General features: G+C 36.3%; 1 protein-coding gene across 1 annotated transcript in view; it reads right to left on the minus strand.

Annotated features, from left to right (window-relative positions):
* Positions 1-27,152, minus strand: part of ELL2 (elongation factor for RNA polymerase II 2) — a 71,418-nt gene that overhangs the window by 20,154 nt on the left and 24,112 nt on the right. Inside the window, exons 3-4 of the mRNA XM_042944046.1 lie at positions 8,555-8,676; positions 3,387-3,550 (exon numbers count right to left, since the gene is read on the minus strand). Coding sequence (XP_042799980.1) covers positions 3,387-3,550; positions 8,555-8,676 — 286 coding nt within the window. The remainder of the gene's footprint in view (positions 1-3,386; positions 3,551-8,554; positions 8,677-27,152) is intronic.

Raw genomic sequence — 27,152 nt, forward strand, 5'->3', positions numbered from 1 at the left:
AAAGGAAGGTGTTAAAATAGTACATCAGAAGGAGAGCAGGGACTGCCATCTTCTGTAGTTGTTTTTCTGTTCTGTGGAACCTGATCAGAAGCCCTGGCAACACGGACCCAATGCTTTAAAAACACTGGCAGGACCTTGATGACGGGGTGACTGTCATGGTTAAATACATAAGCCAATGCAATGGAAACCATCTCCACATTTGGCATTTATGATCACTTCTTCCAAAGGTTTATTATTCAAATATATATTCGTAATGGTCAAAAATGTTATAATTACAAAGGACTTTCGATGTTATCCAGTTGAAATACCCCTTATCTAATAACTGAGAAAATTAAGGTCCACGGATGTTAAATGATTTGTCGAAGGTCATTCAAACATGTACTACATCATCAAAAATAAGCAAGATGAGGCAGAAGTTGGGAAAATTGGAAAAAGAATCCTAGAAATTAGGTTGATTGGGTTATTTTATACACCTAAATAAGTATTAGCATGTATTACCAATTGACAATTCAATAACATTTCAGAATTTAGGTACAAGTCAGTGAGCAGACTTATTAGTAAAATGGAAGCAGTGATTAGTGATTTTGTTTTTTTTAAACAAAGGGAAAGGATTATGACAACACAACAATGCTCACCACTGATATAAATGTCATGACTAGAAGTGGAAATATTCTGAAGAAATACTAATGATGTTTTCTAGGTTAAAGCCTCTCCTGCTCCTCTCCAGGCAAAATAGATTTTGGTTTTGCTCAGTCTACAAGAGGGTCGCAAAAGCTTATATTTTTGGGTGACTAGGCCAGGTGACCCCTAGGGGCAGTCTTCACCCTCTTACACTGAGCTTGTGGCCCAATTCAGCTGCCAGAGGCCTGGCCTGGCACTGTGCCACCACAGCCCCTCAATGAGACTAGCATTATTCCTATTTGTCCTCCACCCAGGCTGACGCTGTTGAAAGAAGCCTTGTTCTGCAGGTACTTCTAAGGTGGCAGAGGTGAGCTTCTGTTATCATTTTATATGATATATTCAATTATGAACTAAAGGAAATAACACAACGTGTTAAGAGGCCAAACCCGTATTTGATATTTGTTGACTCTAACTATGTGATACGTAAAATGGAGAGGCAATGATAACTTCCCTTATGGGGTGATTTTGAGATCTAGATGAGTAACTACATGTAAAGAGCTAACCAGTGTCTTTGCATAGCAAGTACTCCATAAGTACTGGGTACTGTTAGTATTGAAGGGTGAATGACGAGCATTCCAAAGTAATGAATGAGTCAGTTTGGAGGTACTGAAAAAGGCAGGAAGACACAAACTGAGCTGCCTAAAAGAAAGAAACATGGTAAAGGACTAGCAATGAATAAGATTAAAAGAAAAAGGTCAAAATATACCATAACAAAGAAGAGTAAAAAATTAAAAAGTTTTGAATTCTGAGGTGAGGAAACGGAGGCAGTGCAGAGGAGGCAATAAAAATAATTAAAGAGTTGGGATACAGGCCATCTTAAGAAAAGTTAAAAGGAGCTGGGGTTATTTGACCCAGAGAGTAAAAAGCTGAGGAGGTTAATGACAAGATTTAAGACCAGAGAAGAACACTGTACTGTGCTGGCGGGCCACCGGGGCACCGAGGACAAGCAGAGTGGAGCACGTAGGCTGGCAGATATCACTACAGGGCTCTGTGGGGCAAACATATGTGTGTGCAGAGGGAGGCCAGCTTGTCTGAGAATGGCATGGATGTAATCTGGTTCAAATTTAAGCTTAGATAACCTCAAATTTTATGTAGTCACTCCTGAAAAATGTATGTAAGTTATCTGTAATGCCTATAAGAAACCCTGCAAGTTCTAAAATTCCTTGAAGGGTATGGTTTATGTGATTTTATGTGTTGAAAAGTCTGCTGTGTAACATGCTGTGCAGATAAACTGTATCTGACCCTATCAAAACAAACAAACACACAAACAGAGGGGACACCCAAGGATAATTCTATGGAAAGGTACAATCACTGCTTATTTGCAGACTTTGGAACAAATCAAGGTAAAGTTTTTCAGCTAGTTCCATTGAGAGGGAAAAAAAATCATTTTGATGGCTTCAGTCTTCTTTTCCTTTGTCAAACACACCAATTTGATTCACTGTTTATAAATGGTGGTATTGGACAGAGTAGAAAAATATTTCACAGTTTGTACTTAAGTGTGCCAGATTGTGTGTGTTTTTAAAACAATTTAAGATTTAGCCTACTACAGAGAAACTTAATTAAGTTACTTGTGAGCATAAAGAGAAAGAAAGGAAGTTGGAAGTTGTTACCTCACTCAGCAGGAAAGGGAAGGTGAAAAATCTCACTGCTGGTAACTTAGTGGGTTGGGAATGGGCCCCATGGGTACAGATACCTGGGGAATCCATGAATTGTTGTTAAACCAAACTAAATGTATCTAAGCTAAGCACCAAATCCCAAGAGCACTGGCTGTGTTCCAAAGAAATACTTATTAAAGACACCAGTGGAGCTTCTCAAAGCTGAATGTACTGTAGCTGGGTCAGCAATGGGAAAATGCAGAAGTAAAATTAAACCAAACCATGGAAAGATGTTAATTAAAGAATTTGGTTATTCAAGAGACTCTTTTTGTGTGCACTTACATTTCCAAATTAATATTCTTTCATCATTTATGTATGGTGACTTATGTCATTAAACTGACCAAAGCCTCAAAGAGCTCTTCTTCACTCCTGATAATTCTCCCTATTACTGTTAATAGTCACTGTCAATCAACTCTTTAAAATTGTTAGGGTCACTGCTCATAAAGGAGAGATTCATCTTGCTGGTCTGGTCCTACTTCCCTTCATTCTGATGGATATTTGTGTGAGCTGATGATAAAGATGATGGGGCTGGGGCAGACTCTTAATTAATGGATACATGAGGATGAGAATCCATAAACGGCATCACAACTGAGGTACCAAAAAGGCATCACCCTAATGCTTTGCTATAAGCACATTTTATATTTTGCAATAAAAATTCCTTGTGCAAAAGATCCTCTGAAATTCTACCAATGGATTTTACTGTAAAAATAACCCTACAATGCAAAACAAGACCTATACTGTCCATCACTGAAATGACATCACCCAGTGTCAAAGAAAACACAATGGTACCACTATTATAACCTCAAAAGTAACATGGCCAAATCCCAGTATTGTGAAATAATAACAAACAGCTAACAAAGGATTCAGGATTTTCTACCTGTTGAACTTACTATCAGTGTAAAGAGAAGAGAGGATTTTTGACCATGTTATTTAAAATGTTCTAGAAATGAATTCTATATTAAAATTAAATTAATATTACCAGTATTTACCTACAGTGGTCTTGAATTATTCCAATAATTCAATGAGAAGGAGAATGATATCTATACAAACCTACATATGGTCCACCGGGTTTGATAACTTTTGTGCTTCGGTTGCGGGATTCCTCCTCTGCCTGGGTCATTCTTTCTCGTGTCATCTGATACGAGTCATTCGTTGCACACACTGTAATTTTATCTTGTATGAATCCCAGGCAATTGAGCTGGGAGGCTCCAGAGCTGTCAAGTAAGACAGTGGCTTTGTTAGAGACATCCCTCATTTTGCACACTAAAAGCAAGTGAGAGCTGTATAACCCTAAAATCAGCAGCCCAAATAATAGCTTTGCAATCTGGAAATAACTAATATTAATAACTTAAGATGTTGAAATTTAAAATATTTAAATTTCTCTCCTTCATTTCATATCACTTTTTTTTCATAATCTGAATAGAACAGGTAAAATGAACTCTCAGATACCAAATCTGTAAAATTCTGAAAAAAACATTAGTATTTATGTTAAAGACCAGAGTCTCAATGAGCACTGTAGTTCTGTCATTTTTAAAAAAAATTATCTACCACTGATACGAAAAATGTTTAGTTTACCCCTATAGAAACCATAATATGCATGCTTTAGAACTAACTAGAAGACACAGACCTACTGTAATGCTTTTTATTTTCAGTAAGATAATTAATTTTAAGACCAAAATATTGTTCAACACTGGGATTTCTTATTAGCCCAAAGATCCTAAACATTTGTATCCTTCATATTTACCATTTTGTTAAATCTCTATAGAAGATGACTTATTTGTATGGCAAATATTGAAGAACATTCTGGACAAGAGGCTTTTGCAAATATTTTTTTGAAAACTTTTATTTAAAAAATCATGCATATTAACACTGGCCTAGAAGATGGCTCTGTTTCAAAGTATTATGGCAAAATTAGGGGATCACGGTAACAGTTATACTGGTATTTTAAAAAGAAATTGCTATGGCCTTAAAACAGACTGGAATATAGAAGTAATAAAAAGGGGCGCCTGGGTGGCACAGTCGGTTAAGCGTCCGACTTCAGCCAGGTCACGATCTCACGGTCCGTGAGTTCGAGCCCCGCGTCGGGCTCTGGGCTGATGGCTCGGAGCCTGGAGCCTGTTTCCGATTCTGTGTCTCCCTCTCTCTCTGCCCCTCCCCCGTTCATGCTCTGTCTCTCTCTGTCCCAAAAATAAATAAAAAACGTTGAAAAAAAAAAATTAAAAAAAAAAAAAATGTCACTATAGCTCTGATAGTCTATTTCCAAACTTACTTGGAAGCAGATTTGTTATGATGTCAAGAAATAGGATTAATAAAATTTTTATAAATTGCGAGTAACTGTACAAATGTTATTTAAAAAAACAAAACAAAACAGTTCCTTCATCTCATAAATATTTTTTAGGCAGGGACTGCATGCCAGGCAATGTGTAAGGGACAGAAAGAGACAGGGACTAAGACAGATGTGGTCCCTCCTTCAAGGAGCTCTCTAATGAGTGACAAGGATGAGCACACTAGAAATTATGACACAGTGTGATAGATGCCGGGACGGGGGCGGGGTGGGGGGAGAGACAGGGAATCCCAGGAAGGTACTTCATCAGGATTGTGGGCAAGGTGGAGGCTTTCAAAAGGAAGTGACGCCTTTAGAAAGGAGGGGGAGGGGCAGGGAGGACACAAGTTTTCTGGGAGTATAACCAACCTGTGCAGGCCCAGGGGGAAGTGTGGAGAAAGTTTTCAGTTTGGCCAAAGGGAGTTGGAAAGGACAATTAGAGATGAGTCTGAAGAGGGCATGAGAAGTACGTCATATAGGGCTTTGGAGGTCATGGCATAGATTTTGGATTTTATTCCAAGAAAACAAGAGGCTGAAAACAGGGGAGAGAAAATATCTCATTTGGACTGTAAAAAGATCAATCTGGATGAAGAACAGATTGGGAGGTAGGGGGCACAAAAGTGAATGCAGGAGACCAGTTAGAAGTCTACTGAAGGATTACTGGCAAGCAGTGAGAACTTGAACCAGTGTAGGGCAGTGTGAATGCAGAACAGTAAAGATAGTCCAGACAGTGACGAGAGGCAGAATTGACAGGATTTGATAAGTGATTAGCCACAGGTAGAGACAGAAGTTAAAGATCATACCTAGGCTACTAGGTGTGTGGAGCTGCTATTTATTGAGGCACTGGGGTAGAGCTACAAGAGAGAAAATGAGTTCAGTGTTGGACATGATGACTTTGAAGAAATAAGGCAAGGTCTCAGGAAGGAACCAACTGTGAAGAACACTAACATTTAAAATAATCAAGAGGAAGACGAAAAGATGACCACAGGAGGCTGAAAAAGTATAACTGAAGAGGTAGAGGGAAACTCTAAGAACAGTGTGTCATGGAAGCCATTGGAATAGCATGTTTCAAGAACCAGAGAGGTCTACAGTGTAACATGCTGGCAATGAGTCTAGAACAATAGGAACCAATAAGCATCCAATAGATGCTTCTCCGGTGGTCAAGGCCCTGTTGGGGGGTGCATGTTTCCACTGAATGGTGTGGAATGAAGCCAGATTTCAGGTACACAGTGAGTGGGAGGGTGGTTGTTTTTGCTCTTATTTTCTTTTTTATGAGAAAGACTTGCACATGTCTGAATGCTGAAAGACCAGTGAAGGGAAGTGAAGGAGGGAGGAAGGTTTAACTCTCAGAGAAAGTGGGAAGAAGAAGAATAAGTGAGAAGAAAAACTACAGTATGAAGATCTGGTGACAGGAAGTTTGGATTTCAACATCTCCCACCAAATTATTTAAGTAATTTACACAGTGAGAATAAGCTGAACCTACTGCCAATCATGATGAAGTTACAGCTTATACCAAGTAAGAACCAGATCATTACATGAAAACACAGTAGAGCTAAACCCTGCAGGCAAGAAGGGGTACTCTCTTGTAGAACTGTCCACTCATCCCTTTTCAACTGAGCTACCTTAAAAGTTTAAATACTTTGACATACACATGTAAACATTCCTAGAGTCTTTCTCTAGCCTAGCTCACTGTTTCCTGTAATAGAGTGTGTATTACTGTTCAAGAGGCCTGTGAATGGAGAGATTTAAGGAATTTTTTAAAGGTTATTTTGAATTTTAGATATGATTAAAGTGAGGTTCAAGGAGATGTAAAAACAAAGAAAGGAGATTAGTTAGTATCTATTTTGTGAACATCTACTTATAGCATTTAGTTTGAGCTCAGCCAGCATAGTAAGTCTAGAAAAGGGGTATAAGGAAGCCTCTGGGCTGGAGGAGGCTGCACAACTACAAGAGAGACAAGATTCATGGGAAAAATAAAAATTCAATTCAACAGAAAAGGTGGAACAAAATTATAAAAAAGTTTGCTTGCCAGGGTGAGAACTGAAATCTTCAGTGCTTTTGTTTTCATAGTGGCAAATTTCAATTTATACCCATACAAGACCATTTTATAAAGCACCTTAAACACTTTCATAGTTGGATAATACTTTATAAAACACATTTGGATCATACTAATGTATTTGACCCAATTTTCTCACAATAACTGTTTCATTTCTCTTGCTGCATCATGTAAGTGATGTAAGTGACTTTAACTCAATTCTCCAAACAAGCAAGGTAGAAATAAATACACAGGGTATTTATGATCTGAGGGAGAAACCATATTACCTATGATGCTATCACTGGTTTTGAAGAGGGGACTGTTGCTCAGAATTCCTAATGGGACATTTAGCTGAATTTGAGGTCAAAGTGTTCTTACTATAATAAAATTCTCTAAAGACAAGCATAATAGGTGATATCACCACCATTAGAAATCAGTGCGCCTTATGGTATGTAAAGGACACTGGACCAGGAGAACCCAGTTCTCATTCAGCCTTGTCATCAACTAACCACCTGTCTAACTGTAAAATCGTCATCTGTGGAATGAAGGGGCTGAACTATACAATCACTCAGGGCCCTCATACTTGATGCTTCGGTCATCTTTTACAATGCTGTCCTATAGCACTTTCTGCAATGTTGACACTGTTCTGTATCTGTACTGTCTACTATGATAGCCACGAGCCATGTGGCTATTGAGTTATAATATGTGGTAAATGTGAGGAAAGAACTAAAATGTCGATTTTATTTCATTTTTATAAATTGAAATGTAAATAGCTACATACAGCCAGTAGCTATCACAGTGGACAGTAAAGAAAGATCTAGATAATTTGTAACATATACAATTTATACCAAAGAATATATGTTTGAGGTGGGCAACTTTTATATAGCAAAATTAACATATACTCAGGGAAAATAGCATATTAAGATAGAATAGAAAGTTATTTAGTACCCTAAATGGGAAGAGAAATTTAGAACTCTTTCAGTGAAATGTCTTATTTTGTATCTCTGACTCCCATGCTCCCCTGGAACACAGCTTTCTTTTCCTCTCTCCCACGCACAGCAAGCGCTTACACAGTTTCAAGTACTGCACAGAGGAGAGATAGGCATGGATGATGTCCTGGGGCACTTTGGGCCAATTTCAATGTTCTCGGGATGTTGCGGGTTCTAAGGCCTTGTCTTTATCCATGGGCAGAACAAACTCTCCCTCCTCAAGGGGCACATTCTTTAATCAGAAACAACCATAGCAAAGAAGAGTCAAACAAGTAGCTTATTGTTTACAGAAGACCTGAGTAGATAAGGGTTCCATGGTACCCTGGGATATATATGGGTATATATTCTTGTCTTCCTCCCTGCCCACCCCCCCTTTTTTAATTAGAAGTGACTGCTATCCTGGGGTTAATTTCTAGTTTCCATTATGTTGCAGCATAAAAAAGTTTGAAAATCTATCTTAAAACAAGGCTTGTGCAGGCAAGAAAGAAAGGGATATGTATTTATTTTTTCCCCCCTCCTTTATCCTTGAATATTAATATAAGCCACTCTTAAATACAGTGAATACAAACTTTAAAAAAATGCTTAAACTTGTTTTGAATTAAAAAATGTTTTATAGATAAAAAATCTATACCTTAAAAAATCCCTGAGAGCAAGAATCTTAAAATTTTTATAACTGTATCCACAGTGACAAATGTAATTTGTAGCACATAGGTGCTCAATATTTCTTAATAAATGAGCTCTGTAATTCAATTCAATAAACATTTATGGAATGGCTATTATAGATTTTATTGTTTAATTAAAAAAAAAAAAAAAAAACAAACCTCTCAAAGAAAAAGTATTCTCCCTTCAGCATACCTTGACATGTACTTACCTGGAAAATGTTTGCTGGATGCAGTCAAAACTGCCCTGAGGGTTGTCCTTACCCACATTTGACAAATAGAAGTTAAAGGTATGCACTTCATTGGGGGGGTCATTTTTAGGGATTTTGACAAGCTAAAGTGAGGGAAAAAGAGAAACACCTCAAATTACAAATTTGACATACCATTATCTGATGACTGACTTAACTGTTTTTCAAGTGACATCCATTTTATAGGCAAGCCCTCTTGAGCATTTAAATTCATAGCATTTAAATCACCAAATCATTGAAGGAATCTAGCAAGTATGCCTGTAACTCACCACACTCTTATTTCCATTTTTCTACCCTTAAGTATCAGTAATCACTTCTGCTCAATAGTTTAAGAGGAACCATCTTCATTTCAAACTAGCAAATGATTACAGTTCACAAGAAAGAGTTATTAGTGAATTTGCTAAAAAGCTCTTCCTCTTTTGTGCTACAGGTTCTGTCTGGCTGGCATGCCTCCTTGCTGAATATCTTCTAGATATTTAAATAGTCTCTGAGACAAAATCTATATTTCACTCTTGACCCTCTTATTATATGCACATTTAACTTTAATTCTTGCTTGAGTAATATTTTTGAAGAATAACTAGCAGTGTAAGATGAATGCCATAATTACATTCACACCAAAATGCAGATGGACGTTTCTCCTTGCCCTAAGATTCTCTTACTCATCCTCCTGTTTACTGAACAGGGTTGGCAGCCTGGAGAGATGCTTCCGTAGGGCACTCCAAAGCTGAGCCCCACACAACACTGTGGAAAAGGCAAATGTTTTTATGCTCTTACTCAAGGTCTAATTTCTCTATTAGACGGGAAGCCCAATTAAGTGAAGGGATGGGGTTGCTCTAGATCAGTGCACCCCTGTATTAGGCACATCATCCTGGTACATGGTAGGACCTCAATAATCATCTGTGAACAAATGAACTGAAAACTTCTTTCAAATGCTCCACCCTTTCCAGCTCCTAAGACCTTTCTTACCTTGGTTTTGCAGGGGCTACCATGGTGTTAAGTGATAATTATAAAAAGGATTCGTTGGTAAGAATGAGTAAAATATGACTTCTTGTTCTCCAGCCCCCAAATACACAGGGTTGTAGCAATTTAGTAGAAAAGTCGGGGGCGGGGGGAGGAGGAAATACTTTTCAATTCTCATTCTTTTCCCCCAAATTTCCATTATAGTAGATTAAGACTCAGAACTGGCTGCCAGAGAGATAGATAGAGGAGAGAATATTCATGAATGTGCTAGAAAGATAAACACGTATAACTTCTGCTTGGCTCTGGAGGACACTGACACTGCAGGCAACTCTGACTTCCTCGCTCTAAAAGACTGATAACTTTTGACCGACAGAAAAGAACCTGGAGGTAAAAATTCCAACCCCCATGCTACCAAAAAAAAAAAAAAAAGTAAAGAAAGGTAAAAAGGGAGATAATTTGTAGTGTCTAGTGCATAGTAGATATGCAATAAATGTTTGTTGAAGGAATGAATGAACGGCAATAAATAAGTCAAAGAAGGGGTGCCTGGGTGGCTCAGTTGGTTGAACATCTGACTTTGGTTCAGGTCATGATCTCATGGTTCTTGGGTTCGAGCCCCAGGTGCTGACAGCTCAGAGCCTAGAGCCTGTTTCGGATTCTGTGTCTCCCTCACTCTGCCCTCCCCAGCTCACACTTGGTCTCTCTCTCTCTTTCAAAAATAAATAAACATTAAAAAAAAAAAAAAGTCAAAGAAAAACATCTTGACAGATGGGGATTCAGAATACTATGTAAAGTCTGAGAGGCCAAATTTTACCAAAGATATTGAGTACTACATAATAGTACTCCATAGAGCCTCCATCATCCATGAATTTAAACTATCTTTGACTCCTTATTATAAGTTAGTTCCAGTTGCTAGGGTAATAAGCTTCTACATTTATTATCTACTCTATAAATTATACCTTTTTGGGTCCCTAAAGTTACTTTTATTTCTCAAACTTTCCCCTAGTTCTAAAATGTTGGAACCTGGTGAGCAAGTCTTAAATCTACCCTGTAACTACTTATCAGGCTGTCTTATTGGGTATGCAAACTGAATGCTTAGCTGGTACACATACACTGGTGAAATAAAATGCAATGTTTTACTTCTTAATCCTATAGAGGTGTGGGAGAGCAGGAGCCAATGGAAAGCTGTGTGAGACACAAGGGAACAAAAAGTCTGTCCTCAGGCTAGTGTAACAGCGCTCACTGATGTCTGTCTGCTTTTATTTTTTGAGGAACTGCAGGGCTGTTCTCTGCTGGGATAGAGAAGGAATGTGCACTGTAGCTAAAGCTTCCTTAAAGGCCTAGGAGAGAAGGGGGACAGGTAAAGAAGGTGTGAACACTTGAATGGAATGCCTTCTCCAGCTGTTAATTCACTTAACTTCCATTCCCCTTCCCTGTTAACCCTCACAGAGATGTGCAGAACCTGGCTGGGGACACTGTCACAGTGGCCGCAGGCTCATCTCAAGGCCAGGCTGTGGTTTCGCTTTAGGTCTAAGGTCTTCGTTCCTGTGCAGCTCAGGTCTAGAAATGCAGGAGTACTTCACCCAGCAAAGTATGGAAGTTTGTCCCTTTGGGGAGATTCTAAATTGCACAGTTTTTTCTATTTCTCAAGAGTGACTAGACTTTTTACTCAAATTCTACAAATGTTCAGTATTCTTCCACTAAAAACGTTTTACCTTAAGGGAGTCCTTAAGCTCAGACACCTATGAAACACAGCATTTTAGGAAAGCCCTTAACAAACCTTTATATTACTTAAATGTAGGGTTTTCCTTTCTCATCCTCTAAACCACAATTCTTCTTAAGTAACACTTAACACTTTTTAAGGTAAAAAATGATCTATATATTAAACATTTTTTTTTAACACACACAGTGTCTTCTGTAAATCTGGAAGGTTCAATAACAAAAAAAAATATCTCATATGGATCAATTACTGTGTACACCCCTCAAAATATTAGGGTCTGGCTTGATGGTGGGCACAGAAGGCTTTCATATTCTCTTTCTTTAAAAGTTTCTTGAATAGATAAAAAAACCTATAGTCATTTAAAAAATATAAACAGAATAGGAAAGAATCAGATTAAAAAGAAAAGCATACACAACCCATGCTATACATCCACTGAAGATTTTGGAAGCGTGTATTATGCATATATCAGAACAGTTGCTCCCAACAAGGGGAAATTTTGTCCCCTGGAAACATCTGGTCTGGGTTGGTGCTACTGGTACCTCCTGGAGGGGAGCAACATTGTCTGACACCCTACAGTGGACAGGATAGCCCCTACAACAAAGAATTACCCAGTCTAAAATGTCAGTATGGCTAAAGGTGAGAAATTATGGATTAGAATTCTCAGTGACTTTTGATTAATGAAGTAGAAGGAAAAATAGTATCTTAATAAAATTTCCTAATCAAATGGCGGGGGCCATTTTAACTTATTTGAAACACTATTTTTTAAAAATTCTGATCAGAAGACAGTGAAAGGCAAATAAGTGCACCTGAGCCATATTTAAAGTATATTTAGTTAGAGAATGAAGATTTAAATACCTACTGCAAATTAATTTCTGCAACTTCTTCTAAACATCATGAAGTCAAGCATGCCAAATAAACAAATCTTTTTAAAAAATATTTATTTAGAAAGAGAGCATGCGTGCATGTGCACACATACACACACACATGCGCGAGTGGGGAAGGGGCAGAGAAAGAAAGAATCTCAAGCAGGGTCCATGCTCACAGTGCGGAGCATGATGCGGGGCTCGAACCCATGACCCTGGGACCATGACCTAAACTAAAATCAAGAGTCAGACGCCCAAATGACTGAGCTACTCAGGCACCCCAGATTAGCAAAAGTCCTAATGGGAGTTATTAAAACAAACAAACAAACAAACAAACAAAAAAAGTACTTTTGGAATGCCTACTTTATTATTTTATTCAATGTTTATTTTTGAAAGAGTGCAAGCAGGGGAGAGGTGGAGAGAAAAAGAGGGACAGAAAATCTGAAGTAGGCTCTACACTGACAGCAGACAGCATGATGTGCGGCTTGAACTCCGGAATCATGAGATCACGACCTGAGCCAAAGTTGGACACTCAACTGACTGAGTGACCCAGGCACCCCTGGAATGCCTACTTTAGGTATCAGTAAAAAAAAAAAAAAAAAAAAAAAAAAAAGTTCTTACAAAGAGATAATAATTTACTAAGAACCCTCAAAATGTGAAAGGATAGCTTTGGAATAAAGAAAATGAATCTCTGTAGTGATGGTCTCTGACAATTCTGTTCCCCTAGTAAGTTCCAAAACCTTCGATGGCAATCAATAACGCTTAGAAAAGACTGGTATAGTTTTCAACTTTGTTTCAGAAAAACAAAACAAAGACTTATCTGGAGAGTGTTTGTAGTCCTTACCATTCCTCCTTATTCATACATATATCACACATGTAGATAACATTCTCAGGCTGCTAATTACCAGAGACAAGCAAGCTTTATCATCAGTTCTTTGTAAGAAAGGGAGCATGATGGAGAATGACAGAGATTCAACAATCTCTCCTAACCACTATTCCACTCTGTGGGTGTATTTCTAAGTGAGCACTGTGCAGATGGGGGCAGGGGCAGGTCTCTGGGCAAATCACATTCACTTTGGGACTGGGCTACCATCATAGGAAAAGAAATACTGATATCTGACTTAGAAACAATCTTGGAAGAACATCCCATCGTGTGATAGGAACTTCTCAGTTTTAATTATAGTATTTTAAGCTTTTCCTACAGGTCAGTGAGAATGCCATCATATTTAGGGACACACTGGGTCTATGTGAAATTTTTAGCTAAATGCCTTAAGAATGAAATACTACTTAATAAGTATCAAAGACTATGATTATAAACAGTTACTTATTCAAGATGAAGAATATAAAAATATACCATCATTTTCTGGGCAATTGGAAAAGTAGATTCTAATTTTCATTCCAAAAATGAGGGGCTGAAAATCAAAGGCTTGGGACCACAGTCCACAGCCCTCCTTCCAAACTCCAGTCTGTCTCTGATAAAAAGCTACACAGAAAGTTTCAGGAAACTTTCAGACATTTATAATTTACCTAAACACTGTATACCAAGATGTATAAGTCAAAACTTCTAATTATTCTGAGATACAAGCTCAGGCATATAGCAATGGAATACTGTCTAGAAGGTCATTTCAACATCAAGTCACAGACCTCCTATTTACATAAAGACTATAACAACAGTAGCACAATCTGCACACTGCTGCAAATTACTCATACAGACATGCTAACATCTGCTTAAAAGCCATTGATACCTTTACTGCAGAGGTTTCTTACCCTTAAATCAAACACTATCTACTTGATACTGGACTGAGGTACATGCCAGATTAAAAATGGGACCATCAAGGGTTTTTGTTGTTGTTGTTGTTGTTGTTTGTTTGTTTGGGTTTTTTTTGGTATTCATTTAAAATGAATGCTTTGTTCTTTTGTGGGTATTAAAAAATGATTAAACTTACAGACTTTCTGAATTTTCATATCCAACCTTTTCTGCTAAAGTGATCAGAAAAGCTCGGTAAGATGCTCATGAGCCAGCAGTAACACACTTGGATTTGACAGCTCTTGGTCCTTAAAGGAAACCTATAGTTCTGGCAGGGCTTTGAAATAAGTTAGTTGAATTTCTTCATTTTAGAGATTAGGAAAACAGAGACGCTCAGTGATTACTCAAGATTATGACTATTTAAAATTGTAACCCTTGTACTCCTGACCCCCTGATCCTGCTCCATGTTTGCCTAAAACACTTGGTGACTGTACTACTTACAGATTATGTTTGTCTTTCTCCCCGACCAGAAAATAATCCTTGGAAGGACAGAGCCTTCTGGTTTTTTTCCCTGAATATATCACCAACATCTCAAACAGTGACTACTACAAAGTAGTCGCTCCATACATGTTTGTTGAATGAATGAAAATGCTGATTAATGTGTGAGCCAGGACTAGAACTGAAGTATCTGCTTTCTTTTCACCAATATTTCCAAAGTAGGCTGAAAAATTTCCTTACAAGAAAAAGGAGTTATATCCTGAAATAAATTTGGGAAATGCCAGGTTAAATAAAATGACTTTCTTTGTTGTAGGTCCTTTCACACTGAATAATACTTTTCCATTTGTAGAATCAACCTCCTCCATTTCTATAGTATCTCAGGGGAATGAATAGCTTATATTACTGTTACATTACTAGTACATCTATTACTTTACTATATATAAACTAATATGTTTTAGCTTGGATTAAAAAAATGCTACAAATATTTAAACATTAGAATTCTCTATTCTCAAACCCTCTTAACGATTCTGTGATTTCCTAAAAATCTAGAAAATTCAGTTTAGTTAGAGAAATGTATTTGCATGTACTGTTCCAGAGTTTGGGGGCAGAATGAATAATCTAGAATCAGAACAGAAAATAGAAACCTCAACCTGAAAGCCACAAGTCTTATTTTTCAAGCTAGAGCAGCAGTTATGACTTGAGGCCTAACATTATGGGTTTAGGGAAGGAAAAAAAGCCTGTCAGATCAGCCCAGATGTGCAAACCAATGCAGGGGTGGATGTGGGGGAGCAGAGATGGAAGGGTATCTTTCACCATCAATTGAAAAAGTTAAGTATTAGGGAAATCAGTAAGAACTAAATATTCCTACTGACACGGAAGAGCAGGAGTTGAAGAGGATCCCACACGTACTAGATACATCTGAAATTTCCACATGATAGATACTGTACTCAGGATAGTAGTGAAATATGCTAACTTTAGCACAAAGAGAAATATTGGTAGTTATCCAAAAAAATTTACACCAGGTAGCAATTAATATGAATAATTTAGGACAAAATAAATCCATTTATTTCCTGCATTCTTCCTCTTTATCAAGAAGTTATTATGGAAAAAAGTAAAGTGGAATAGTTTTCCCTATTATTCTTCATATAGCTCCTTTAGATCCAGTATTAGAATTTCTTATAAAGTTCTCAATGAAAGGGTAGAGTAGGCCAATACTGAACTTCTTTGTTTCTGTTACTTCTGTGGGATATAGTCTTATTAGAAAAATCGTTTCTGAGAATTGCATTCTCATCTCTAATGTATTCTTTTAAATTTATAGCCATCATGGGAAAACATCACTGATAGCAACATTTCAAAACTAATTTTAACTGGTTACAGGATGATGGTGGTTTGGATCAGGAGATGGGGAGGCGTGGAGGTATTCAGGATACGTTTTGCAGGTAGGTGAAACAGGATTCCTACAGCTATTGAGTGCGAGGAATGAAAACAAGAGAGAAATCAAGGATGACACCAAGGTGTTTTCCCCTGGAAGAATAGCGTTGATTATGAGTGTGCATGTTGTCTGTGTATGTGTGTATATGTATATATAAATGTACACACACACACACACACACACACACACACACACACACACACACATACATACAGTATCTTGGATATGATGATGAGTACCCTTAATATAACTGAATTCATACTAGTTAAGTACACTAAAATACAATTAACCACCAGTAAAAAGAGGCTTCAAAGTGAGTTTTGCTATGACTCATTTTGTAGCTTCATGGTTAGAAGAGACCAGGTGGCTGGGTATAGTAGACTGGTACCTGGTTATTTCCAGGAAAAAAAGGGGGGGGGGGATGACAGTTATTGGCAGGGGAAAGACACAAACAGCAGGTACTAGAGTTACTGTATCAAAGAAAAGGTATACAGACTATGGAGCATAACAGAATAGAAATTTGGATTAAAAAAATGACTACAAAATTGAGCAAATGCCAAAGCTTTTAGAAGGAAAGTGAGAGAACCACTGGGAGAATCTGAGAAGTTTTTTCAAACTTCATGGCTGGGCTAATCCACAAGTCTGTCTTTAGCAACAAAAATTAAAATGTCCCACTGAGTTCCATAACTCTTATCATGAAACTGTTGTTCACTTTATTTCCTTTCTAAAATTTATATTCTACAGAATCAAAGTGTATATAGAATTCTCACTCTATCCCTAAATCTGTCCACTCTCCCATGCTGTTTATCTCCCAGTTAAAAAACCACCATTTATATAGTTACTGAGGTTATTGGCATCCTAGGGAGTCAACTGACTCTTCTGTCACACCACCCCACACCCCTCAATATCCAGATAATCACACATCATACTGCTTTCACTTCCTAAATGATCTCTCAAATATATGTCCTCATCTCCTTCCTCTGCTTTGGCTCAATATCACCTTTTACTTGACCTTGTCTTTCAGCATCTATTTTTGTCTGTTTTTGTCTTGTCTTTAACCATTTGGCTGCCAAAACTACCTTCATAAAATGCCAATCTGACCATGTCATTTCCAAACATTTATTTCTTCATGAGTCTCTGTTACTATTTATCTACCACCCAGTCTGAGCTCCTTAATAGGATATATGAGGTTCCTCCCAATAGACCTAGCCCTCACTCTCCACTTGTGTATGATATACCCACTTCTTGCCTAGGCTTGTGCTAAGATTCAGCTCAGGAGCTCTTCTCTCAGGGAACCTTTCCTTTCCCAGTGAGGTTAGTTTAAAACTCTTTTTCTGGGTCCCCATAACCCCTTGGGTGCACCTTTAGTGCTGCCTTTACTACACTGCATGCATAAGTATTTGTTTATATGTCTTCTTCCCCACCAGTTAGTTGGGGGCAAAGACCATGGTCTTACTTTCATATGTATCTGGAACACAACAGATACCTAATAAATATTTTTGGATTTTTTTTTTTTTTTTTAAGAAACTTGGGAGTAGATTACATTCATTCAGATGAAGCCTTATGCCAGGGATACTAAAAAACTAGAGACGTATCTGAAATAGATCACTTAAGAGTCTGTGGAAAACCAGAGGTCCCCAGAGCAGGCAAAAACAAATAACAAAATGAAAGGCGGAGGAAAAAAAAAAAAAAAAAAAAAAAGTCCCACACAGCTGTGTGCTGTGTGGTACAAACGTCAGGATGAGAAAATTTCTGACCTGTCTTGGTCTATGTTTAGCCCTGAAACCCAGACCAAGTGGTTGCCTGGGTTTGTGGAACTTAAATTTACAATATACATTTCTTTTTTAAAAGTATTTTCATCTTTATTAAAATACTCACAGAATACTCTGCCCTCACTGAATTCCATTTGAAAATATGAGTGTTTTTAAGACCATTTTGCATTTCAAAGGACTTAGGGAGACTACACTAAATAATTCTAAGTTTAGTAATTCTCTTGGTCAAGTAGAAAGCAGAATTTTAATTAAAAAAATGATTTGTTTCTTGGAAACAAAGCCCAAACTTGAATTCTACAGGGAAAAAAAAAAAAAATCCTAAATAAAAATGTCAGTTTCCAAATTCACTGCCAATCTTCTCTCCTTCTTGCTCTCCTGGAGTCTTGAGGAAAGCACTCTTTGCATATGCCAGGAGGAACTGCTGCTGAGTGGAAGTTAAGAATAGAATTCATGCATGGCCATCAGCAACAGTTGTGTAAATTTGGGGGAGAGACTGGTACCTGACAGATGTGAATCCTCAAGATTAACATAAATTGCTAAAAGTGGCCTAGGCCCTAGATTTTGCAAAACACATGGTATTATCCCAAACCAGTCAAAGTTACAATGAAAACTCATTAAATTCAATAACATAAACAGTATCAAATTCTGAGGAATATTTTCATATAGATTTGGAAGTATATTCAATTCTTAAATCTGTTTTTCAACACCAACAGTAATCACACTTTTTTTTTTTTTTTAAAGCTACCAAATGCTTTTTCAAAATAAATCTTACAGAGAAATCTACCATGTATTACAAAGAGAGTCAGCACTGCTCTGGTAGAGGAAAGGGATGACAAGGGACTGGGACTGCTGAGGCAGCCACTGTGGTGACATCACAGAACCCCCAGGCTCTGGGGGACCGAAGACACAACATCAAGGCTCTAAGCTAAGGAAAAAGAAACAGCAAAAAAGATGCACAATAGTTGGGGGCTATAATTTTATTAATTACATTTTAGTCACATCTTAAATGACACTTAGAAAAGAGTATACACAAAATATGAACTTTTATGTGCCATATTTTGATGAGAATTAGTGCCAAATATTTGAAGGATACCAAAGATAAAAATTAGTGTTCTGCTGCCTTGTTCTCTTTTTTCCTTTTTAAAATGCTTTCTTTGGGGCCTGGGTGGCTCAGCTGGTTAAGCATCTGACTTCAGCTCAGGTCATGATCTCCCAGTTCATGAGTTCAAGCCCCACGCTGGGCTCTGCACTGGCAGTGCAGAGCCTGCTTGGGATTTTTCTCTCTCCCTCTCTCTCTGCCCCTGTCCTGCTCTCTTCTCTCTCTCTCAAATAAACTAAACTAAACTAAAATAAAATGCTTTCTTTATTATTGGATCCCTTTGTATTTCCAGTTCTAAGCTGGGTCTTCCTCAATGGCTTAAGAAGAGAAGAATGAGTTTGCACTGCTCTCTTTTCCTCTGTATGTATGTATCTTTTACATACAGAATAAAAGAAAAGAGAGCAGTGCAAACTGGCCATATCTAGCATGCGATATATTCTGGAGCAGACTGCTCAGTTTCCAACGTGGGCCCAGATTCTACCATCTGTGTTACTTTGAGTAAATAGCCTTATTCATCCCTTGTTTCCTCATCAGTAAAATGTGGATAATGATATTATTCACCTAATAGGACTGTCGTGAAATCTAAAGAAATAGCCCTCCTCAAGGTGCTTGGCACAATGTCCAGTATGTGCCTCAAAATGTTTGCTCTGGTGATATAAAGACACTATTGGGGAGCTCCCGCTCTGATTTTCGCTTGTTTGATTCAAACACATATGTAATGATGTGTTTGATTTTTAAAGTAATGTTCAAATGGCAAAGGACCAATGATAAGTGTCCTATGGATAATCAAATATTCTGAATCCTCAGTATTTACAAAAGTAAGGGATTAGAAACCTTCAAGGTCAAACTTTAGTGTTAGCTTAAATAGAAGTCAAGGAAACTATCTGGGAAAACAACAAAAAGACTAGCAAAATTTCTAAATATTTCAAACTCAAAGTACAGAGATATTAGGTACAAGAATGAATAGGCCACAAAAAGGTGTCCATGAAAGGCTGAAAAATTACAGATACCTGGTGCTAATCTAGAAGGGGAGCAAACACTTTTCCCAAGTGCCCTACCTATAAAAAAATATGCTGCCTTCAGAGCCCTAGATAGCAGCTACAGCACAACAAAGAAACAAAGAAAACAGAATTAAGAGTTCTCATGAGGACCAAAACTTTGTGACTTTAAAGCATTCAATCTTCATAAATGCAAACAATATTTTAAAGTTTGTAGGGATTTTTAGTGTCAAAGCTACTGGTAGTCCTAAAGATGAATAAAGCCTATATAGTATTTTAATTTTTATGGATGTCTTTTCAAACAAGTACCCTGAAAATACATTGCTGAGATAGGGTCTATTTCATAAAATTTATTTCTGTTCAGTTTTCATATGTCAATTTCACATGCTAATTTTCTTCAGGACTATAAAGGAAATAAAATGATTTGGTTTAATGGGTATAAAGCTATTGATATATACAGTGCATCAAGAGCTAAGCTGAATTAGAAACTGCAGTTCTAATCTCTATGACACTTAGCAGGTCTGATGTAAATAAGAGAACATTTCAAATCTCTTAGATCAACTCTAGTGTGGTTGTAAGAAATGCATGACTAAAAAGATTCATTTTTAAGGATGGTGTGCTTGAGCTACTGGCAAAGCCCTCAAATCTTTGCCTTCAAATAAAGGAATATATGTTGTCAAAGAAAGGGCAAAGATTTACATATAGACAGCTAATTACTGTACTTAGATAATTCGTAGCACAAATGTGTTTAATTATCTTCTAGATGGTTATGTGATTTTGTTAAGAGGCAGAATGACACAACACAGGCTCCTCTAGAACACTGAAACTGTTATCAAGTAGCAAAATATTTTATCCCCTTGCTAATAATTCACTGCACTGACCCATTAAAACAAACAAAAAAGAAAAGCATGGGTTTCATGAAAAAAGTAGGTTTCTTGAGAAGTCTGTAATGTTCTTTTCAGGAAGATAGGCATCTAATGATGAGGATGAAAACTCAAAAGCACTAAATTATGAGGACTATCAACAGTGGGAAAGAGAAACAGTAAAATAGCAAAATATATACAAAGTTAGAGAATTGAGTAATTATTTTTAAAAGTTAGAGAAATAGAGTATTTATATTTCAAAGAAAGTCCTTGAATTACCAAAATAAAATTACCAAAATAAAAAATTTTCCCCACTATATTGGGAAAGATAAATAATATAATGAGTACTCAAAACCACTCCTAGCAATATCAGTGGAGACAGTAAAACATATGACAGTATTTCAACTATTTCTTAAAATATTGCATTTTACCTGTGCCAGATATTATCAAGCAAATCACAATGTCAAACACTTTTTAAACATTACCAAATGATTATTTTTGAAATTAAGAACATGTATTCAGTATTGGTAAGGGAAAACACCTTGTGACAGGTATTTTCAAACAGCTCTGGAAATAAACAGCAGCAGCTTTTGGGGGAGAGAGGGGAACATGTGGTAGCAATTTAGCAACAGTTATCAAAAATTTTAAAAACATTCATACGTTCCGACCCAGTAATTCCGCAACTAGGGATCTAACCTGAAGAAATCATTAGAAATGAAAATAAAGATTTACACAAATTGGTTATCAAACCATTACGGTTGTATAGAAACTATATAAGTAATGGGAGAATAGCTAAAGAAATGTTAGTTTATCTATAAAATGAAACGTTAGGTAGCTATTTTTTTTTTTAATTTTCAGTGTTTTTATTATTTTTATTTTTGAGAGAGACAGAGTGTGAGAGGAGTAGGGGCAGAGAGACAGGAAGACGCAGAATCCAAAGTAGGCTCCAGGCTCTGAGGTGTCAGCACAGAGTGCGATGCAGGGCTTGAACTCAGGAACTGTGAGATCAGGACCTGAGCTGAAGTCAGATGCTTAACCGACTGAGCCACCCAGGTGCCTCTAGGTAACTATTTAGAAGTAACTTTTCCTATTTCGTGACATAGGAAAATGCTCCTATGTTAAAAAGAAAAAGTAGGATATAAAAAAGCAGCAAATACACCGTGACTACAGTTTTTTAAAACTTAGGTGTAAATATAAAAAAAAAAAGACTAGAAGAAATCCAGCAACACCAGCTCTGTTTTTCATTGTTAGGACATTTACTCATCTTTGTCCTTGTATGTACTTTACATACAATCCTAAAATGTGCATTCATTTGTTTTTCAATCAAAAAACAATAAAGACTGCTTTAAAAATAATTAGATTTTAAGTTATCACAATGACATTTGCCCTTCATGACACTATCACTTTAAATATATTTTTTTTAATTAGAGATTTTTTTTTTATAGAATTAGAAATTGTGAAATGTAAGACTATCCAAAATTAATCCTGAATACATGATTATCTTATGCTTCAAGTTCTCTATGAAGGAACAAAACACTACCTTCCTTAAAAAAAAAGATAAAACAAAATACCAAGCCTCCCTAGAACAAACTTATGAATAACTGTGGAAATGTGAAAAACGGAACATTGTTAAGTACCATCCCTCATTCCTAACCTGTGAAAACTGACTTGAATGAATTACCAACACAAGAGAAAATTAACAAGCATTCAAAGAATTTCTTAGTATTAATTAGTAGAGTATTACCATATTTATGAATATGGCTATGCCTTATATTCTCAGTCCAAAATAATATATCCCCAATATTAATTTATTGAATGATTAAACACTAAGCTGTGTAAATATTATAAAAGATTGCCCCTTTCCTCTATGGCTACTATAAGTACCAACCCTCTAATAATACTACGGGCCCAATTTAGTTATCCTACTGCAGGTTTCTACTGCATTCTGAGTTTATTACCTAAAAATCCCTAAGGATTTTATCTTTTTAAATTCAGCTGACTGCTACTTTTCATTCCCATAATTTGTCCTTTCTAGACAAAACCTATTCCTAGGGCATGTCACAATACTACTGCTCCAAAATGTCAACTGTTAACGCCAAAAGAAAAGTGGCCTTTCCTCCCATACCCTTGTTAACACCAATAAGTCAGCTTGTACTTTCTTTCCAATGGGGAGAAAGATCACAGATGGAGAGAAAACTTTCTTTCTCTATTGATAGATGACAAAGCAACTCTATCAAGTAGTTGACAAGCAAGATATTTAGCTGGTGTCCAGCTATAGATAACTTTTCAAGACCTGCCTTCTTTATTTTCATTGTCAACATGTTTTTTAAACCTTTAATATTCAGCCTTTCTCCTAGATTCTTGACATATTTAAACTTGGCATCTCAAAACATTTATGTTTATAGAGTGATTAGGAAATACAAACATATATATATATATATATCTATATATATATATCTCATGTAAATTATTAGCAATGACATTTTGGTGTAGAGCATTTCATATTTACTTTGTAGGTTTACATTTGTGTTTATGTATTTAAAAAAATAGTATATATAGGATATGTTATTACCTACTGATTAACTAGGAAGATGAAATGACAACTTAAAAAATTTCTTACCTACATACATGGACAGTCTTGCCATTTACCACTTACATGTTCTTTTATACCCACTAGGAAAGTCATATAGCCCTTTAGAAGGGTCTAGAATAATATGGCCTATACTTAATTTTTGGTATTTCATTTTGGTAATTTTTTTGTTGCTACCATAAATGAGATCATTTTTATGTTGAAATTCTAATGGCTAGCACTTAGAGAGGCCAGTGATTTTTTTTAAAATTGTATTTATCATTTATTGGGCATGTTTCATGTGCCAACACATTGCTAAGCTCTAACATTACTGGACAGTGGCCTATGTAATTTATCTTTAGATGGGAGATAAGGCCAAAGAAATGATCCAACAAATAACAGGAATTTCAAAATCTGCACTCAATTACATGCCTTCCTACTAGCCTCCATACACAAACCTTCTTTGCTCCTATCTAATGCCAATCTCTTCTCTGAGCTACTATCTCTCCAACCTACAAAGGGGCACTGCTCTAGCAAGTCTTTCTTACATTATCAACTTTTGCTTTCTACTAGATCATTCCCATCCATTTACAAATGTCCTGTTCTTTCTTCCATTTTGAAAGAAATGTCTCTTCGCTTGAGCCACCCAATGGTTTTAAAAGTTATTTCTCAAGTGACTACTTTACTGGAAGAAATCCTTAAGTTTTTAAAGTTTTTTACTTGGTGTACTTGGATTACCTGCAGTTACTGGCAAACTTATCGATTATCCATGGCTTTTATTTCATTTTCTTTTCCATTACTGAGCATTCTCAGAATAATGTTATATTACAGAGAGAGTAGTGGGCATGTGTACTTTATTGCTAACACTAATAAGGATATTTCTATTGTCTTATGACTAAGTGTGGTAATTGGCTATTAGTTTGATAAAGATATTTTTAATAGTGTTAAGGAAGAATTCATTCTATTCTCTACTTATTGCCTTAAATTTTAATTCAGATTTAATACTGAATTTTTATCAAATGCCTTTTAGTATCTGTTGAAATAGTTCTGGATTTTCTCATTTAACCTATAAAGATGACAAATCACATTTAAGGTTAAGGATAATGAGAACAAACTATGTATTATTTGTTTCTCCAAAATAAATATAGCTTGAGAGTCATGAAGTTTGATGATAAAATGAATACCTATGAAGTCACTGCCCAACTTAAATACATTAGCAATGATCTATCTAACCATGTGCTCCACACTTATGCCTGCCTTTCTCTATCAAAGGTAACAACTACTCTAACTTTTATGATGATCATTCCTTTTTTTGCTTTCAATAATTTTATCACATGTGTGTATACTTATACAACATATTAATTTTGCTTGTTACTAAGCTTTATAAACATGCTGTGATGCCATCTGCAGTCTTCTGCCCACATGAGTTTTTTCTGTTGTATACTCTTCCACTGAATCAATATGCAGTTTATCTCTATTAGTTTGCCATTATTCTTAATTAGTGTGAACAAAATTTGGCAAAAGGAGCTTCAAATTCCCTAAATGTTAATAATTAAAAGTACCAACACACATAAGTATTCGTAAGTTAACCAGTATTTTTAACAGTTAAAAAAAAATAACTCTTTAAATATAGCTTTGTACCAGAATTCCATCTGTAAATACACCTTTCTTCCTTCTTACTACTGAGTTTCCAAGTATAATTAAATCCTATAAAATGTCCTTTGGAGTTGTTTCTTGAAAATCCTTTTGTTCCAAATTCTCAGATGCCACTGATTCTTGGAAAGCTCCATCCTGACAGAATGAGGTATGGATTATTACCTAAACATCTCACGTATAACATGTCCCAAACGAAACATACCCCCTGTGCCTCCTGTCTCAATCTGGTTTTTTAATCTATTTTGGGTTTGTAGAATAGTCCCATCATCCAACCAAATATTCACCATAAATATGGAGTCTTGACTCCTGCTTTACTTCCTTCCCAAATAAAAAGAGTAAGCCAGGGAGGTACTGAATATGCATGTTACGATGTAAGTCTGACTACATGGTTCCCTGGCTAAAATTTTTAAAAAAGAGGATAATCTCCTGCAGTGCTTTTTTAAACCATAGACTGTGACTCACTGGCGGGTCATGACATTAATTTAGTGGATTGTGATTATGATTCTTTTAAAATGAAATAGAATAGAATATATCAAACTACACAGATAATAAATATTGTGCTGTGAAACTTCTGTTTCAAGTTAGGTCAATGAGTACACCTATAGTGTAAAGGTTCATAATGTGAAATGTTTTTTCTTACCATGAATTGTTTCTAAATATGTTTGAAAGCAGTGACTGCAATAGGTTCCACCCAGAAAATAATGAAAACTGTGAACCTTCTCCTGAGAACTGAATGTACATACACACCTTTACATACACATATTTTTATCACATTCTTCATTATAGTGAACGTAGCTATCATAAGAAAGCCTAGGGAAAAAAAATTTTAAAGTCATGATTTCCAGACCTCATCACAGACTCAGGAAATTTTATAAATAAGAAGCATTGATCTCCAAGGTAAAATTAAAATTCTTTAAGAAGGTGGGAACATTTGATAAACCTGTTTACCACTTTGCTCATGCTGAACTATTGGACTGAATGGCATTTTCTTCCTCCTCTGATCAGCCAATTCCTGGTAATCCTTCAAAGCCCAATTCAAACATTATTTCTTCTCTGAGACCTTCCTGACTTTTGCTCTTCCTCTTGCTGGTTGGGGAGATGCTCAACAAATGTTTACATGAATGAGAGAATGAATAAAATGCTTGGTAAACATTTATTATAAGCAGGTGAGGATCACTGTAGTGATGAGAACAGGCTCTGGAATCAGATGCTAGAGTGGACTGTAGGCTCCTTTATTCACTAATTTGTGTGAACTTCAAAAACTAACTTCAGAGCCCTGATATGTATACACACCAGGAAAATGAAAGTATCTGCTTCACAGCATTCCTGTGAGGATTAAACTAGAGTAATATATGTAAAGTGCTTAGTATAGAGTACTTAGCACTAAATATTTATTGTAATAAATATTAATTTTAATTGTAATTATTGAAAAATAATTCAAATATAAATTTGTTTTCAAAACAAATTACTTTTATAAAGACTTTTAGCTTAAAAACAAATTTGAGATTTTAGCTTCAAATTTTTGTTCCTTCCAGTTTAATTTTTTTTTAAGTTTATTTATTTTGAGAGAGGCAGAGAGAGTGAGTGCATGCACAAGTGGGGGAAGGGCAGAGAGAAAGAGAAAGAGAGAGAGAGAGAGAGAGAGAGAAAGAGAAAGAAAAAGAGAAAAAATATGTAGGGTTCGATCTCAAGAACCATGAGATCAAGACCTGAGCCAGAATCAAGAATCAGACACCTGACAGACTCAGCCACCCAAGTGCCCCCGTTCCAGTTTAAATCACAATTCAAGAATGGTTGTAAAAATATACTCTTCCCTGTAAATTCTCCAGATTATCTAACACAGGGAGCTAACCATGGAAGCTAGTCAAGGGTGGGGTCAGAAGAGAAAACTTTTGAAAAGATTTTATTTAGATAAAATCTTATCACACAACACACAGACACTAAATACTTCCACTGCTCTGCTGTAATTCACTGAGTCTACAATGCCAGCAATTGTAAGACGATTTATGATTTTATGTGCTACCACATAATATAAAATGCTGACAAACTCTGACACAATACTAAGATGCCAATGAGATGCATTCCAATTCCAAAGACATTAAATGTTAAAGAAAATCTCAAAACACTGTTTGAAATAAGATCTAGGGCTTGGACATATTCTACTAAATTGTTTTTCTTGCTTATTTAAATTTCGACTTTTAAATAAAGCTCTTATAAGCTCATCTTGTATGCCTAGAATAGTGTCTTGAACATAGTAAGAGGTCAAAAGATATTTAAGTAATGCTCATGATCCAAATTTAGGGGTGGTTTGGCTGTAAGAACCACAAGGTGTTATAGAATGGCAAAATATTATTTTCCAGGCTTAAATGAGTGCTATTTAAAAAAAAA

This window comes from Panthera leo, chromosome A1 (genome assembly GCF_018350215.1).
Source record: "Panthera leo isolate Ple1 chromosome A1, P.leo_Ple1_pat1.1, whole genome shotgun sequence".
Taxonomy (NCBI): domain Eukaryota; kingdom Metazoa; phylum Chordata; class Mammalia; order Carnivora; family Felidae; genus Panthera; species Panthera leo.